Source organism: Heterocephalus glaber, unplaced genomic scaffold (genome assembly GCF_053883595.1).
Source record: "Heterocephalus glaber isolate CG9 unplaced genomic scaffold, H.glaber_assembly_v1.0 deba00001429, whole genome shotgun sequence".
NCBI classification, from domain to species: Eukaryota; Metazoa; Chordata; class Mammalia; order Rodentia; family Bathyergidae; genus Heterocephalus; species Heterocephalus glaber.
Genome location: NW_028258294.1, coordinates 30212624 through 30231797, shown reverse-complemented (window position 1 = coordinate 30231797; position 19174 = coordinate 30212624). Strand labels below are relative to the sequence as shown.

Here is a 19174-nt window from a genome sequence, read left to right as displayed (position 1 = left end):
ACACTGAAGGCAACTGCCTAGGTTCCTCCTAACATTGTGGATATCAGACCCACACCCTTTGCCTGTCCATCAGGAGGCCTGGCCTGACCCTTCCTTCCTTCTAGTTTTTGAAACTGGAGGACTAGGGAGGACAAGGAGGCATTCCTGAGCCCTCTCTTCCTTGTTGCCTTCTGCAAACGGGATAACCCCAAAAGTGCCACAGCCTGCTGCACTGTCTAAGGGGTCACTACCATAAAAAGGGCTACCTGTCTATACTGTATTGTGATGCAGCAGGTAGAGGGGATTGGACTGAGTCTATAAAAACTAAAAACATACCTGAAGTTGCTTTTCATTAAGCTATAATTCAGATACTATAACATTCACTGTATTAATGGTTCTTAAAGAATTCACAAAGCTGAAAAACATCATCAATACCATCTAATTCCAGGGTTCTTTATCCCCCCAAAAAGAAACTCAGTACTCATATATAGTCATTCCTCCTCTTTCTCCTTTTCCTCCTCCTCAGCCACTGACAGCCAATAACTTACATTATGTGTACAGACATATAAATAGAATATAAACAGAAATCACATGACATGTGACCTTTTCTGTCTATACCTTTGTTCACTTATCGTAATGTTTCTTCGGGCTCACCCATGTTGTACCATGTAGGAATGGCTTATATTTTATGGCTGAATCATATTCCATTGTATGGATATACCACATTTTGTTTATCCATTCAACAGTTGATGGGCAGTTGGGCAGTTTCCACTTTGGGATTATTATGAATGATGCTGCCAAGAATGTTTACGTGTAAACTTTTGTGCAGATGCATATTTTCAATTCTCTTAGGATAGAAGTTGCTTTTTTAGAAATAAATTCTTGTTATTAGGGTATTATCTGTGCTCTTCCATATTAAAAATATATGATATTTAAGGAATAATTTAAAAATTCTGAGACTTCCAACTTACTTGGGTTCCAAATCATTGACAGTTGCCTGTCCATATCACATTCTAGTCTGTCACACGCACTTTCATTGCTTCTCAGCCCTTCACTCAGGGCTCCTCACCCCTCTACACTTGATGCAAAGGCCTCAGAAGCTCAGTTCTTCCTTTAAGCAAGACTACACTGCAGTATATGAAATATTTAAGCTGCTTTTCTAAATATACACATTATTAACCTATCATCTATAAAATATTTACATTGTTTGGCCTCCCCCTCCCAAATATCTGCATTATTTACAGTACAGTTGCAGAAGCATTAACCCATGTCTTGAATTGTACAGTTTTGCCTATTCTTCAGTGTCATGGGGCTGTGCATGAGTTGGGAGAGGCAACAGTGAGAATTCTCTTGCCGAGTCACAGCGGAGGTTCTGAGGGTGTAGGTCGTGACACACTGTCCAAAGCCAGACAGAGAGATCTACAGCCCAGGAATTCGTGGGACCACAGGGTGCATCCCCATCATTTCTGGTTGGTGGTTGTATTGCAGTCTCATCTTAGAACCCACTATTATTGATATTTAATTGCTCCCAGCATCTCCCAAATGAGGTTGCCCCCACTTTCAGCTGAGCCTATTTCCATTAGTCCCAGCCTCTGTCACCACTCCAGGTATAATGAAAATCTCTCTTGCTACTCACTTCCTCTGTCTTTACCCGTGGTAAACAGGACAGCAGTCCTGACCTCTGAGGCTGGCACAAGCCCATTCCAGTGTGCTCAGCTCTTCACATAGCATTTGTCTGGCCAAAGAATGGGAAACCAAGGCACTTGCCATTGTGGCTGAGATATAAATGTCCTTGATCGCTCAAAACCCCTCTACTTGTACCTGCAGGCTTTTCAGTTATAAAGAGACTTTTAGTTTTTAAAATTATGTAAGTGGCATATGCCTACAAATATTACCATTCAAAAATACAGTAGAAAGCAAAACACCTTCTGCCCTGAAATTCTATTTATAAAGATGATCACTATTAATAGGAATAGAGCCTTACAGACTCTTACAGGATGGCTTCTATTTTATATTAAATGAGATCGCACTCAATAATTTGTTTTCTCTAACCAGCTTTTATCATGCAAAACATCAGAGACATCTTTCTACACCAGGTACCATAATTTACAGATTCCTTACCTTTGGACATTGAGGTTGTTCTCAATGCTCTGTAATTACAAATAATGTTGCAATCAGCATCCTGAGGGGAAATTTTAAAATCAGTGTTCGGTACATAAAGGACAAAGTTGGGAATAAAGCATCCAGGAATTCTGAGCATTTGCCAAGCTGTCTGAAGGTCACTAAGCAGCAGGCTTGGCTGTCCTGATGGTAGTCAGTGGTCTGAGGTTCACAGAGATGCAGCAGGGAGCATCCTAGACCCATGTCTGAAACACACACCTGCTTAACCTGGACACCTTCAACCAGTTACACAGGCAGAGTGTGCAATCAACTCCCTCATCTAGGTAGTTTCCTCTTCTTCCTCCGCCTCCCCCACCCCATCCCCTTGGGTGCCTCTACTTACCCTGCCTCTGTTTTGAATCTCTAAAATAATGTGACAAGTTAATGATGGCACAATTATCTAAATGTTTAACAGACATGTTATCTAAGTGAGTCGGACTGAGATTCCATCCCGCTGACAATAAACATCAATGGTGGAGCAGAAAGCGATAGGCAAATTATAGCAAACCCTGCAATTTCAATGCTATTAAATTTGGAGGAATAACAGCCTTGAGGCCTGTAAACTCTGAATAAAATAGGCCCTTGTGTTTGTCCAACTATTAAATCAAAATGCTACCAACATCCTAGAAAAAACAAGGCGATTTATGGCTTTTCAAGTTTCAGTTACACATGGGTTTTTATTAACTCCTTTCTGTCACTGGGCAGTGGTGGTGATACTAAGGAGAAGGAGGAGACACCAGAGAGGAATAGGAGCAGAAAGCAGCACATGAAAGGATAAAGGAGAAGCATGGGGGGTGGCTGAGATGGGTACAGGAGAAGATAGTGGTGACTAGGGTTCTGGTGTGGGGACAATTGTGAAAAGAAAGAGGCAACTGAACAACAGGAAAGACAATGGGAACCTCAAAAGTCCCATCACTCACCTCTGGGGTGTCAGTCTGAATCCCGCCCTGCCACTGGCTGAGTCAGATTATTTACACCACTCTGAGCATGGGGCTCCTCATCAGGGGGACAGACGGGGAAGCCCACCTCTTGGTGGTGTCAGGCAACTCTGTTAGATACTATATAGTTGTAAAAGATCAAATTCCATCATTCCCTTCAAATTTCAAGAGCTTTTAAAAAGCAAAAGATCTTCATCTTTAGTCCCCTTTTCAGATACTTGTAGGTGTGGAAAATAGAGTTAGGAATAAGCTTTAAGATAAAGTGAAGAAAACACTTGTCTGCATCTGAGGACAGTAACTATAGACCTCTAAAATCAGAGTAGGGACAGCTACCACAGGAGGCCCATGCTGTTCTACATTCAGTCAACAAGCTAAGTACTTTATGTGTATTATTTTATTGAGTCCTTATAACAGCCATCTATTATTAATCATAGTTTACAAATGTGAAAACTGAGGTCGAGAAAAATGTAAACTATCAATACTAGATCAGAATCTTAGGCTGTGCTTGGAACCCCCAAACAAACCCCTGAACAGCACTTTTTCTTGCCCAACTCCCACACCCTACATTTGAGGGAGGCAGAGAAACAAAGCAATTTGTCCCGTGTCATAAAGCAAGTCCGTTCCAGAGCCAGGATAAGGACCTACTTCTCTTTTCTCCTAATTTATTGTCGCTTCTAAATACCATGCTGCCTTCCCGCATCTCTAACAATAATGTACAACATCCTTTCTGCTATGGTAGGAGGTTGGTGGAGGACAGGGACCGTGTTATGTCATCCCCCAGCTGTATCCCTGTCCCAGGACGTAGTATAAATGCCTAGCATGAAGCAGATGTGCAAGATGAGTGAGAAGTGAAGGAGTTTCAGCCTTTTCTAACCCAAACCTGCCTTGGGTCAGTTCTCTTCCAACCCCAAGATAACCAAACACCATTGGTCCCCTGGAAACACCGTGGAAAGCATCAATGCTTCACAGGAAAAGTAGTAGGATGATGGAAAGGTAGAGCAAAATGATTTTCAGGGCAGAAAAACCACTCTGTACAATACTACAATGGTAGATACATGGTCATTATACACTCACCCAAATCCACAGAGTATACAACACCGAAAACAAACTGAATGTCAACTATGGGCTTTAGGTACTAATGATGTATCTATGTAGGTTCCTTGATTCTAACAGATGGACCAAAGTGGTGTGGGATGCAGGCAGTGAGGGAGGCTGTGAATGTGTGAGGACAGGGCTTACACAGGAAGTCTCTCATCTTCAAAGCCATTTTATTGTAAACCTAAAATAAAACTCCTTAGTTAAAAAAATAGTATGGGGGGAGTCCTTCCCAAAGGTGGCCAGAGGGGCCCTGACAGGGAACAGTGGAGGAGAAGGCAGCTTGTCTGGGCCCGCAGGTGACAGCTGGGTTGTCCCTCCCCACTCTGCAGCAAGCAGCTCCAACAGAGCTGAGAGCTCTGTGCTTGGAAAATAAAACTCTATATTAGGCATCAAACATGCCTTTATAGTAACAGCATGAAATTAGGTCAAGAGTAAATCTATGCTGGGGCACTGACTGTACAAACAGCAGCACATGACCCTCTCCCAAAGTGCCTATGACGTTCTGAGGCCGTTCCTGAGCTCCAGTGCTCTCGTGTTGAATTCCTTGGCACACCAAGTGAAATGCTATACAAATCACCTCTGATATTTATAAAAGTCAAAAGCTATTATGCTCTCAATGGGGAGGTCATGCCAACCTGCATGGAGTCCACATGTCCCTCTAATGGCTCACTACCCTGTCCTCCCCCTACCCTCCAGCTTGGGCAGGGGACTCGGGATCTTTCTTCCTTTTTACTCCCATTAAAGTTTTAGGCAGATTGAGTTATTTCTCCTCATCTGCCCCCTGCCCTCCCCAACTCCTCTGGGGTCAGACCTGAGAGCTGTGCTTAGAAGAGGAGCCAGGACAGTTGCTAGTTTTCCTATTGCTGTAGGAACAGGGCCAGCCACTCTGACTAGGCTCCTAGGTGCCCAGTGCTGCCCCTTTTGCCAAGCCCAGGGCAGCAGAGGGGTAAAGCCAGCTGGCAGCCACCCTGAGGGAAGGAATGTTGCTGCTCACTCTTTAAATCTTCTGCCCCGCCTGGTCTCCCTGCCATTCCTTCCACGGTCAGCCACCACCCAGAAACCTCCAAACAAGGCTCCATTTTCTACCCTGAAGTTCCAAGCCAGAAATGTCTCTGATGCTTTTTCTGAGCATCATTAACGAATCAGGAATGAGACGGACTAGGAGAAGCAGCCAGCCAGCACTGAGTTTAGGGCTACAATTTCATACCTCCAAAGCGGTGGTCAGAAGCTACAGAGTACATGCATAACTCCCTCTAGCCTCCTTCACCCTGGGAAGGGAGGATGCTTGGGGCAGGGCTTCCTCCACTGCCGGAAGGGAAGAGCAGAGCCTGAGACAGAGCCCTCACCACCAAGTCCATAACAATAAGCATCTCCACATTTGCATCTGGTTGAGTGGTTTTCCCTGGGACATAGAAATGTGGAACCCACACAACTTTTTCTAGGCTTACAAAACAAAGTTCTTATTTTGTAGTCAGAGTGAAGAGAACCTTGTCTCTAAGAACAAACTTGTGGGTCCTAATTTTAGTTGGGATTATTTCTTCTTAGTTGACCCCTCTTTTTCAAATATGGAGTTTGAGTCTCTGCTCTGCACATCAGATTTGATGCCCAGGCCCCAAGGAGAGGGAAGACAATGTTAAAACAGGGGTTCGGGAGTGCAGGCACCTGAGGTACACATCTCAGACTGGTGTTCCTGAATCCTCTAGTCTCAGTTTCCCCCACCAAAGTCCAGGGAGAAAACAGTGTCTGCCTTTTAGAACTGTGGTGAAGACTTAATAGTCATAACTCAGAAATATCCAAGAGAGGCCAGTTATTGAATTATCTGTACCTAAGGCAAGTTCAACCAACTTACTCATTTCCTCCACAGCACTGCAGCTCTCAGTAAGGCGGGGGCCATGTTTTGTTCACCATAATGCACTGAATCCACAAAGCACTTGGTATATCATAGGCACTTAAAGACTCAGGGAATAAATGAATGACAGAACAATGTGGTGGGTGGGGGACAGCTGCACAGGCTATTCTGATCTTCAGCAAATCTAACTGCTCATCTGGGCAACCTGCAGGAGCAGGCTGGAGCTGGAGGAGAGCAGAATTTCTCTGGATCTAGTCTAAAGTCTAGTGCAAGCTAAACTTGGGAATAACCTTAGCCACCTTTGCCTCTTTTCCTTACTAGGGAAAAGGTAGGATAAGATGGAAGATTTTACTTGAAGTGTCAAGAGATACAGAATACCCAAGTTCCTGGTGATAGCTGGCACAGAGCCTCACTAGGAAACTCAGTATTCCTCAGTCTGAGAGGGCATCACTGAGTCCTCTGCTAAGATGTGGCAGGACATCTTCCTGAGGCTCTCAAAGGCTGACACACTGCTTAACCCTGACCCCATTTCTGTGGCCTATCTGGCCTAGGTTTAGGTATCACTTGTTTAGATATTGACAGGGAGTTGGCTCCTCTAGATAGCTTTGGGCAGTCCAGAGCCCGGGTTCTTAAGGTCTACCAAATCCGCCCCCAAGAGATTGTTCAAAATGTAAAACTTCATTCTGCCTTTACTTCTCTTATTTGTACTTAGAGGGCCCCAGTGGCTGTGAGCTGGATGGGAACCCTGAAAATGTCCTTTGGCCAGAGGACATAGGCAGAGATCCTCGGAGACCTCAGACCCCCACCCCAGAAGGGCAGGTGGATGATCTTCCTGTTCCTGTTCCACCATCACCATGGACTGACCCTTCCTTTCTCACCACCCAGTGAGGGACAAGCATCCTTCATCTTTGATGGAGACTGTGACGATGCAATGATGGAAATCACCCCCATTTCCCAAGAGTTCACTCCATGCAAGGCCTAGGCTAAGTGCTTTACATAGATTACCAAATTAAACCCTTACAGTGCTCCATATTCAATAGGCACCATAATTGTCCTGATGTCATAAGGGACAAATATAGGCTTAGAGAAGTTATGCAATCTGCCCAACATCATAACGCTTGTAAGTGATGGGGCTAGAATTTGAATCTAGACAATGTGACACCAGACCCCAAATTCTGAGTCATAATGTACTGATATCCTGAACTGTGTACTCTGACTTCAGGCTCCATGTTCAGTCCACAAAACAAACCTGATCCACTCCGTAGAAAGTAAAGTCCTCCAGAGGACAGCCTATCCACTCCCCTGACTCTGGGCATGTCCATCTCCCTATTCTGTCATGTGCACATCCACCTCTCCTGTTCCTGCCTCTGCCTCTATAGTCTGCCCCCACATACCAGCCATGACTCCAGTGTCCCCATGTTCAGGTCAGGAGGCTGCTCTGAGTGTCCTACAAGTGGACTGCAAAAGTTCAATGTTCATACAGGTGACCTTCACAGCCTCCTTGTGGATACCTTTTGCCTTTTCCCTAGAACACACCAAGGATGTCCAAGCCCTCCCTCAGCAGTCAGGTATCTCTGCCCTCTAATTCACACCACCCAATTCTGTCTGCTACCCCCAGGCCTGTTCAAGTCCCAAACGGGAATGTACAGTGGCTCAAACAACATTATGATTTGTAAAACCCACTCCTAATTAGTTTGACTTTGAATAAAGAGGGCAATTATTTTTAAATTTATTAACTGCTGCCTGGCCGGAGGAGTTTCCAGATCAAATGACATGGAGAAGCTATTTCTGTTCAGTGACGCAGCAATTTGTATTACTGATCAGTCATTAAAACCTCTGGCACAAAACCACTTGTGTTTCCTGAGCCAAGATAGTGTCTGTGTGTCAAATTTCAAACCCAGAGTATAAATTAAGCCATTAATGGTATTTATCAGTTTATCTGGACTTAAAGAACTACTTACTAATTTCAGACATCCCCGATATAGAACCCAGGAGGTGCACTCAGTGTATATGTGAATGTGCACTTGCATTATGTGTGTTTTCCCGCTCTTATTTTACTGAACAGTGCAAAAAAACTTCTGATGTGTAAATGAAGTACAAGCATCTCGGGAGCTGCCTAGCTGTTAATTCCTCACTGCTTTGCAACCCAAACATTTTGGAAGCAGCAGTGTTTTGCAATATGTATTTGTCATAATATAAAAGGTGCAAAATGATCTCTGTTTATCTACTCAAAGTCTTCGCTGTACCCAAACAGAACACTGAAATGTGTCAACAAAGCAAGAGCCCAGCCCAACCAGAAGCATGGCCTCCCTGAGCACCAGCTTGAGTCCGTCAGGAGTGCAGGGGAGGCAGCAGGAAGGGGTCGTGCATAACGGGAGAGAAAACTAGGCTAAGAGGGGTTAAAGGGGGATGTACAGTTGGCATTTACTTGGCTATACTGCAGCTGGAGCTACTTTCTACTAGATCCATTTTTGAGGCTTAAGAATCCCTGCAAACGGGATATGGTGGTTCACACCTTTAATCCCAGCACACTCGGAGGCTGAGGCAGAAGGATTGCCAAGTTCAAGCCCAGCCTTAGCACTTTAACAGTTTAGTAAGACCGTCTCAAATTTTAAAAATTAAAAGAATACCTGTAAGCCACCATGATCACTCATTTTATGCAATGTTGCACGTAGCTCTATTACTCCCCACAGGGTGGCCTTGGGCAGGGAACTCCCATAGCCAATCTGACTCAAAGAAATCATATTCTGTCACAGGAAGAATGTTGGAAATTCTTAATAGAGTGGGTCATGGGGATCCTAAAGTGCCCTGTCAGGGACAGTGCCACAGGCTAAGTGATTCTGAATAGGCTCTCTCTAAATCACCCAGTCCATGGCCCCACAAACAGCAATCAGTCAACCAACAGGCAGCTGGGAGCAGTGGGAAGAGCCCTGAAGGTACAGGTGGGTCAAGTTTCAGCTCTCCACTTCCTAAGTGGTAGCCTTTAGACCTCCATTTCCCATCTGTAAAATGAGTATAATAAAGTGTTTTATAAATTAAGGTATCAAAAAGACCAGGTAGCATTAGCATTTTTCTACTCTCCCCAGGGTCAACGTTCCTTCTCTTTTCCAGACTTCTCTCCCTGCTCTTCTGTTGGCTCTCCCATAACTCCTGGCACCCCATGTGGCTAGTTCCTCTCTGGTAGTTTAGCGTTATTTCCGTCATCGGGCCTCTTCCTTCTCCTGAAATAGACTTCACACTGTGCTCCTTCTCCGATTACTACAGGGGCCTAGAATCCACCTGGGGTCAGCAGGAAGTAGTGCCATGAGTGATAAAGGACCTCTGGAAGGCACTAATGTCATTCTGGACAGCTCACTGCCAATCCTACATGGAGGGTGAGGCTGCTGCTGTACCTACCACCCCAAGCCCTGAGCACACTGCCTTTCCCACACTAGCAAGTGGCTGATCTGCTCTGCTGCGGGAGCGCCTCACCCACAGCCCACATGCAGACTGCCAGGAGCCTCCCTCAAGCTTCCACCTTGGGCTCTCATCCCTAATCTGGATTCTTTTTTTCCCCCATTCCTCACCCCTACTGAAGCTCGGTTTACTCGGCCATCACTGAGCAAGTCACAGGTGACATATTGAGGACAGCCCCAAACCAAAGCCCATGATGCCAGTTTTAAGAGTGATATTTTCCACTCAGGACTCTGTAAGGTGGAAGGACTACGACTTACAAATATTCTTGTCCACTGGTCATCCTCACTCCACTCCAGGCACTGAGGTAGCTTGTCTCCAGGATAGCTGCCATTAATTCCTCTTTCCCTCCACATCCTTGCCACTCCCTCCACTAAAAAGGGGATTTGGGGTTTCCACTACCTTAAGTCTGGGGCTGACTTGTGACAACGTGGATCAGTAAAATACAGCACAAGTGAGGCCATGTGCTTCCACGGTTATTTTCCTAGCATTTAAGAGGGCTGGCAGTCTCTGCATCCTGACTCCTGAACCCTTGAGCTGTCAGGTAACCAGTCCCAGCTACTGTGCTGTAGAGAGGCCATGTGGGAAAGGTCTGAGTCAGATATTCAGAGAGAAGAAGACATCATGGACATCTAGCCCAGGGGAGTCCTTCGAAGGCTCTGGCCCCAGCCACCACCTGATGGCAGTCATGAGACCCCAAGTGAAACCACCCAGCCAGACCCAATCAACCTGTAGAACTGTCAGAGATAATAACACTTCATTGTTCTAAGCTGCTGTCTGAGTGGTCTGTTACATAGCAATTGATAGCTGAAATACTCTTCATGGTCAACTCTCAACACAGGTGCTGGAGTACTCCTTTAAACACATAAATCAAGTCATGTCATTCTCCCATTCAAAACCCTCAAATGGGGCTGGGCGAAGCTCAGTAGTAGAGAACATGCCTCGGGTGTACAAGGCTTTGGGATCATCCCTAACACGAAAAAATAAACAAATAAATAATAAGAACCTTCCAATGGTCTTTCCTCTTTTCTGTACATGTTCATGTGTGTGTTTGTGTATGTACATCTAGATATTTAAACAAATATTTATGTATATTATATATCAGGAAAGCTGCATACATACAAATATATATATATATACATCCATATATATAGTTGTGTATATACATGTTTATGTATCTGTAGTGCCATGTGTGACACTAGTGACCCTTCCTGGCACAAGGAAAAGCTCATTCATATATCTGTATCTGTATTTCCACATATACAGACACACAAAAAACTTTACAAAGATACAAGTATACATACCACAAAATATACAACTCGTGCTTTTGAAGTATACAGTTCAATGAATTTTAATATATTCAGAATTGTGCAAACATTACCCCAAACAATTTTTGAACATTTTCATCACTCCCCAAAAGAAACTCTGTATCTATTAGCAGTCACTCCACTTACCTCCAACACCCTCAACCTCTTATTTTTTATTAATCTACTTCAGGTTTGCATAGAGCTGCCTATTTTGGACATTTCATGTAAATGGGAACTAAAAAACATGTGGCCTTTTGTGTCTTGCTTCTTTCACAGAGCATGTTTTTAAGGTTCATCCATGCTGTACCAGTGCTTCATTCCTTTTTACAGCCAAATTCTATTTCATGACCTGGATTTACCACATTCTGTTTGTCCATCCCTAAGCTGATAGACATTGGATTGTTTCTATTTTTGCCTACTCTGAATACTGCTGCTAGGTACATTCACATACACATTTTTGTATGGATGGATGTTTTCATTTCTTCTAGTAGACAGGTGGAAGTGGAGATGCTGGGTCATATGGTAACTCTATGTTTAAGGAACTGCCAGTCTGTTCTCCAAAGTGGCTGTGCCATTTTACATTCCTACTAGCAGTGTATGAGGTTTCTCATTTTTCTACACACTTAACAACTCTTGCTACTCTGTCATTTATTACAGCCACATCCTAGTGTGTGAAGTGGTATCTCACTGTGGCTTTGATTTGCATCTCCCTGATGGCTAATGGTGTGGAGCATCTCTTCTTGTGCTCACTGGCGATTTGTCTATCTCTGAAGGCACGTCTAGTCACATCCTTTTTCCATTCTCTAATTTGGATATTTGTATTTTTATTTTTCAGTTGTAAGGCTTGTTTATATTTTCTTACCATAAGTTCCTCACCTCAACATGTAACTTGCAAATATCTTCTCTACCTCCAACAGACTCTTACCACACACAGAATAAACCCCAAATTCCTTCCTAAAGTTGAGCGACCACCTGACTTTGCCCCTTCTGCCACTCACTCTCTGTTTGCTGCCATACTGCTCTTCATGCTGTTCCTTGACCACATCAGGCCCAACTTGGCCTCAGGGCTCCTACATGAGCATGTTCCCTCTGCTCAGGCAGTTTTCCCAGCAATCCTGAGCAGTTCACCCCCTCATCATCCTGCTCAGATGTCACCTTCTCAAAGAGCCCTTCTTGCCTGATCATTTTATCCAAAATGTCACATTTGTCTCCTACCCCTCAGTCTTTTTATCTTTTGTAATAGTGCTTATTATAACTTGACATATCATGCACCTGCTGGTCCATTCTATCTCCCAGTTAGAACCTCAGTTCCATGAGGGCCAGGCATATCTTGTATGTTATTATATCTTACATGTCCAAACAGCATCAGGCACATTGTAGGAACTCAATAAATATTTTTAAAATGTTTACTTCTATTTACTAAATGATTACTATGAGCCAAACACTCCATAAAGCACTTTAAATAAAATATTTCACTTAATTCCTACAACAACTCTATGAGATAGACACTACTATTGTTTTACTTTTTTAAGAGTACAAGAAATCCACATAAAGAAATCTCAGGAACTTCTCAATTGTCCCACAGATGGAAAGTAGCAGAGTCAGGGTTAAACGCTGGCAGCCTGAGCTCTGCAGTGTAGGTTCTGCCATGTCTGTTCCTACCACGTACCTTTCCTTTTGAGCCTCAGTTTCCTCATTTATGGCACAGGAGTAGCCTCCGACCTCACAGGGTTACTGTCAGACTGGCCGAGTGGGATCATGTAAAACAGTGAGAACAGTGCCTGGCACACGGCGAACACTCAGTAAGTGTGAGCTATCCTGATGGTGACAATAATTACAATGATAAGGCGATGTGGATGCTGGCAAATCAATGCTTTAGGATCAAGTAAAGCTGTATCACTGTCAGTTGGTAGTTACTCTTCAAATCATACTTGTATTCAGATTATGTCTCTTAAAGGATGGCTCAACCCTCACAGAGGGCCACAGAATAGTTTCAGAGTTTCATCAAAGGAGTGCTGAGGCATCCTAACCATTTGTGGGACTTCTAAGGCATCAGCAAGAGCATACAACATGCCTCCGTGAGGACAGGATCTCTGTGGCCTGTTGCAGTAGAGATCTTGGCCCAATTCAGGACAGCTGTTTTTATGGGGCACTGTCATACTTGCAATTTCCCATCCAGAGGGTCCCATAGGCAGGAGTCACTATATGTGACAGAAACCCGTCCCCACTTACGGCAACCCAATAAATGACTGAATATCATATTTGCTAAGAAGAAGATGCCATCCAGGTACTTCATATCCATGCATTGTCACACTGGAAAAATCTGGAAAATGGGAATCACAGGCAACTCACCAGTGTGGGTCTGCCTGTGTGTCTCCAGGGCATCCTCCTTCGAGAACTGTGCACCACACTGATCACAGACGAAGGCTTTGGCACCCGCTGAAAGAACAGAGAGGAGGTTACCACTAGATCCACAGTCCGGGGAGCCTAGGTCAGAACAGCACAGGTGTATGCTAGGGGTGAACCAGCAGTCTGTGAAGCTCCTGAGTCAGGGATAATCCATGGCTCCAGCAACCAGCCCAGACTCACCTTCAGTAAGTGGCCACCCATCCAGATGAGCTCCAAATGCCTTTACCAAGAGCTCTCCCAGAGAAAAGAAACAAAATCAGCACAACTAAGATAAATGAAGATGGAGTCCAGGTGAGGCACCCCTATGAAGAAGGGTCATTCTGAAGAGACAGCACTACATGAAGGATGGACAGGAATCAGTGATACCAGCAAGGAGAAATATGCCCTGCTTCCTTATACTTTATGGGAAAGGAGGCATTGCTGATGTACTACCTGCATTTGGTTGTGCACAGGGGCTCTGACTCACTATTTACAGAATTAACTCAACCATCACCTGTACCTAACCATTTAACACCCTTGAATAATTCCCCGGCTGGAGGGTGGAGCCTGAACTCTTTCCCTGGGACTCACGAAGCTCTTGTTGGTGTGTCATCTTTCCTGCTCCATCTCTAAGCCCTCATTCCTGCTCTCTGTTCTCAGTTACACTGGACTACACTGCCCTGGACTACACACTCTTCCACATGTCCTCCTCTGAGCCCCATCTCTGGCCCCTACGGCAGAGATAGAGCACCTATTCATCATTTATGCTTCATCTTTGACACTTATTTGTTTACTTCTGGGTTGGGATCCCTTTTGTCTGTTCTCAGTATTCTGTGTAGTGTTCCAAATTGTGGTCCTCATCAGGCTCCATTCTAAATGCCCATGGACCTGTCTCTCTCCCACCACACTGTAAGCTCTCGACAGAGACCATGTCATTTTGTGCACAGCTGCATCTGCCTGGCACATGGCAGAAACCTATGACTCTACATATTTGCAGAACAAACAAAATCAAATTGATGCAATTTAATCCTAATGCAACTGAGAAACAGTATTTACAAAGCTCAACATGATAACATCACCACCTCAATATGAAATAGTACTTTTTACCAGTGGCTGTCTATTTTTTTTTTTTTTTTTGGTGCCAGGGATTGAACTCGGGTTCTTGCACTTACACAGCAGGCAGCGAAACCACTGAGCTAAATCCTCGGCCCCAGAGGCTAAGTCTTAAAGGTTCTAATATGTTATCTCACCTAGGAGTCACCTGTTTGAAGCCTTAGAACTGTTCCTTCAAGATGTCCTCTAGATGTAGCTTTTCCATGCCTGTGGACAGTTACTGTCCCTCCAGGCCCTTCCTGCCTCAAGCCCAGCATACTGAAGTACTCAAGAATGGTTTCCATACCACCAGCCACCCCTGCCCTACCTGACAGACGTAGGTTCCTTGAAGGCCACTGGATTTTACCCACATCCTTACTCACAAGGGTACAATGGCTGGCGATCTGTACTAATTCTGACTGCCTCTATGTGGCTTCCAGGCCTTCCATAACCTGCCCCAGGGCGCTGGCGCCCCATAGGCAGGTTGGTCTCATCACCCTCTCTGGGTACTACTACTCAGTGACCCCTGAGTATCTGTGCTTGAGCAATGTCCTTCTCATTCCTCTGTCTATCCCAGTCCTGTTCCACAGTCAAGACCAGAGTATGCATACATTGAGCACTCCATCCCCTCACTACTCTGCTCTGCTCTTTCCAACCTGCTACTACTGTTTTGTTCCTTTCCATATGTGGGAGCACTTCCTTACTCATGCCTGTGTGTTTGTTATGCACTGATGCCTCATAAGAGTTGGAACTACCTTTTACACATAGTTGTTGTGGCTGCTAATGCTGTTTTCAAACCACCTCAGGTTTCCTGAGGCTTTATGATATACCAGGCAAGATGCCAAGTGTTTAATACACAACATTTCATGTAATCCTAACAACAACTATTTGAAATACATATAGTTTTTACTTAGCAGATGAGTAAAGGCCTGGCTCAGAGAGAACAAGTACTTGCCCAATGCCACACTGTGGTTAATTGTAGAAGTGGATTCAAACCCAGGTAGCTTGACATTAGAGCCTTTGTTTTCAATTCCTATACCTTCAGCCTCCTTGGGGAATCCATCAGCAAAGCTACTTTATGGGTAAGAAGATGAAGTCTGACTTCCCTTTCTTCAACGCAAAAAAATGAAAATCTAGCTTACTTATCTCCTACATCAAGGTTTTGTGTAAAACTATGTTTGGAAAAATGGTTCCAGCTACTTTTTAAAAAAAGTTTGAACTATTAGCATGTAATCCAGGAATATACCTCAAAATACAAAGACTTAAACACCAAAGAACAGGTCTTGCTAGGTAAGAGTATGAAGAACCTGCAGTATGAGGCCATCAACCTCATCTTTCTCACTGACACCCATATTCCAAATGAGGAACAGGATATACACTAGTGGGTCCTCAATAAATAAAAGTTCACTGACTGAATAAAGAACTGATAAAGCACTCCTGGGAAGGTATGAAACTGCTTTTCCTAAAGAGAGTTAAAAATAAATATTGTCACTTGTCTTAGGTGGCTGGGGTTGAATTTCACTCGGAGGCAGGAAGAATCCCATGATGACCTCTGGGTGTCCCTTAAAGCTGCAGGATATCCTCAGGCCAAGCACCTGATACACAGCTTACAGAGCTTTCAACAAAAGCCAAGAAAATTCCTACCAAGGATGATGGCAAACCAGTGTCTGTGTCCACAGAGTGGCAGCTAGGACTACTTTCATCCCTCTGCACTGGAAATGCAGACATACCTCCAAAAACAGAGCAGGCCAGACCAGGGGAGCCGGGACCAGATGAACACAGCTCTCTAGCAATGAGTTGCTCCCCCTAGCCCCAAATCATTAGCCATCAATGATTTTCTGTGGATCTGTAAGGGATCTGATTTTAATTGCATTTCTTTCTTTGGTTCGTCTCCATTCTCATGGCTCCCTCCAGAAAACTGGGAGAGGAGGGGGCCTTGTGGGCCTGGCCAGCATGGGGGAGGCCTGCAATCAAGTGTGAAGCCCAGAGCTGCAGGCTTCAAACGGATGTGATGTGGGGGGTTCTTAGAAACTGTCATCATGTGGGCTGTAGGAGCGTCTCACCTTAATGACTGAGAAGCCGAGAGAAAGGAAGAAGGGCAGGTACCAAATGAAGGGCGGATGTGTACCATCAGGCGAATTCAGATGAAGATACAAACAGATAAGCACACAGGATTTAGTAAAGGTTGCTGGCTTGGCCCAAGCCTGACCACATCTGGTTGCCTTCAACAACTCCCCACTCCACCCCACTCAATGAAGTCACGAAATTGAGCTCAGTGTGTGAAAGTCCCTGTCCTCAGGGACTCTGCAGGTCAGGCTCCTCATTACACACTGATGCCACAGACATTGGCCCCCATTCACAAAGCCCAGTACTCCCCCAGCCCCACCCAGAGAGACTCTGACAACCCCCCCAACTCTCCGGGTTGAGCAAAAGAGCAAAGCCAGGGGGTTCCATGGACCCAAGAGCCAAGCAGAGAGTGCCAGACGAAATCTGCTCTCCCAAGGAGGCTTGTGCCTTTAAATTGTTTCTTGAATGGCTGGCTCAGAGGCAGAAATATTTGGCAGCCCTGAAATTAAAAGTGATAAATTTCCTTGCCAAGCTTTGATCGATAATAGGGGCCTCATCTGTTAATCAATAAGACAGCCTCTGCCTGTTTACTGTGCATATGTTGCTCGCTGCCACCTTCAGTATGATGTCAGGCTTGGATTCAAAGCAACTCAAGTGAGTATAACCCACGTGGCTATTCCCAAAATGCATTAGAGGGACATCATTCAGCCTCCAATATATTTATAAAGCATCAGTGGAGGGGTGGAAGAAGAGAGGAGGTCATGCCAGCTGAGCACGACAGGTGCACATGGACCTAGCAGAAACATTTACCCCACAGAATTTCCTGGGGCTCATCCTGGAGCAGGGAGAACCCCAGTGACATGGCCCACAGACTATGATCACCACATCTTTCCTGCATGCAGCGGCTGGGTTTTGGATGGCCACTAACTGTCTGCCAGGAGGCAGATCACAGTATATAAATAAAAGAGACAAAATATCTGCCCTCATGAGGCTTACATTTGAGAGGGGAAGGAAGATTTTTTTTTAAGTAGGTTAATATAAAACAGGCCAGGTGGTGATAAGTGATAAGAAAAGATAAATTGGGGCCGGGGATTTAGCTTAGTGGTTTCGCCGCCTGCTGCACAAGCACAAGGACCTGAGTTCCATCCCCGGTACCAAAAAAAAAAAGAAGAGATAAATTGCATAAAGACAGAGCACCTGAAGCTGCCAGCATCTGGGCAGAGAGCTGGAGGAAAGTGGGCAGTAAGAAGCAAGGCCACGATCTGGGACTGGCCACTCCAGGCAAAGTGAGAGTGAAGAGGCCAGTCGGATGGAACGGAGTTGGTGAGAGGAAGGTAGGGAGATAGGGTCTAGAAAGGGATAGATGGTGGAAAGGAAATTAAAGAGCAGGGGCCAAATGGCAAGGAGATAAAGTGAGCTGGCCCCATGCTATCCTTACTATCAATCACACAGTCCAGTGAACAAGGAAGACAAGCACAGCATCTACAGCTGGGAGAATTGGGCCCCGTACACTGCTCACTGCTCAAACTGGGGATGGACCATAGCTATCTGTTCTACCAAGGCTGCTGTGAGGCAGGTAGGAGATAAATAAACATTAATAAGTATAAAACTTCTCGTTAATCATAAAGCACTCTGCAGATGTAAGAGATCATGGATGGTATTTATACCTCAGGAGGCAGTGGAACGTGGATTAGGATTTGGGTTAGACAGAGGAAAGTTCAAATCCCAGTAGAGCTAGTCACCAGTTGTGACCCTCACCCAGTCACCTGATTTCAGTATGTTGACTCATCTGTAAAATGGAAACAGCAAGAGTAGGTCCCTCAGAGGGCCCCGACAAGGTGAGTGAAGTGCTCAGCCCTATACAGAGGGAAGATATACAGAATCAGTAAATAGCAGCTACCATCACTGCTAGTCATTATTCCTTCAAAGAAGAGTTCCTTTTGTGCAATTGAAGTATGACTGATTTTACTGAAATTCAATGCACTTTTTGGGGTCCATTTGTTTTGTATAAAGTGAGTGTCACAGTTGTAAAGACATATTTCACAACGTGCACGCACACACACATCCATACAGCCCTGACCCTCTAATTTAGAAGTGATTGTTTTGTGGACAGGAGCAGAAAAGTCTGTCATAGAACCAGTAAGACAGCACCAGCAGCTATTCACCAGCCCAGCTCTTAAATCTTTCCCCAGACAAGCCCCAGGAGCCCCATTCAACAGTCCCAGGCCAGGCTGTGCTTTGTGCCTTTGACTGTAAGCTCTGTGAAAGCAGGCTCTCATCTCCCCTGTGCTCTGCAAGTCCCTAGAGCCTCCCCTCCTGGCATGCAGCTTGTGCTCACTAAATGCTTGTTCAAGAAGCCCTTAGGCAGGCAGCTGAGAAGGGGGCAGTGGCCATGCAGGGCACTGCCAAGCTGTCCCCTAGGGGGTGGCAGAGTCCTTATTCTACATACTCTGACTTTTCTGCTGCCACTTTTTGAAAACTCTAAGACATAGTCCTTAAGCCAGTCCTCTGGCTGGAACTCAGGAAGCTCGAGGGAGAAGAAAGGAAAGGTTAGAAAGTGAGGCTGTCTGCTTCCTCTGGAATAAGACCTCCGCCCCACTACCCAGTGCTCTCCCCTCCTTCCAGTACATGCAGTGAGCTTTCTGTCCCCAAGCAGATCTCAGGAGACCAGGGTGGACCCTCTACTGGCTGGCAGTGATGTGCTGGGAGTGACTCTCCCCCAGCCTTGTCACTAAGTCCATCCAGGAGTCATTGAGCCCAGTTGTTAAAAGAAACAGACAGACAGACACCCTCAGCACTCTTCGGCTCCTAAATATCCAGAGCACAACACTGGGGAGGGGTGT

The 19174-nt window shown here is 45.1% G+C and overlaps 1 protein-coding gene across 6 annotated transcripts in view; it reads right to left on the bottom strand.

Annotated features, from left to right (window-relative positions):
* Positions 1-19174, bottom strand: part of Zbtb16 (zinc finger and BTB domain containing 16) — a 185991-nt gene that overhangs the window by 49677 nt on the left and 117140 nt on the right. For all 6 annotated transcript variants that reach the window (XM_004856616.3, XM_004856614.3, XM_021237865.2 and 3 more), the window contains exon 4: positions 13137-13223. In XM_004856616.3, the coding sequence (XP_004856673.1) occupies positions 13137-13223 (87 nt within the window). The remainder of the gene's footprint in view (positions 1-13136; positions 13224-19174) is intronic.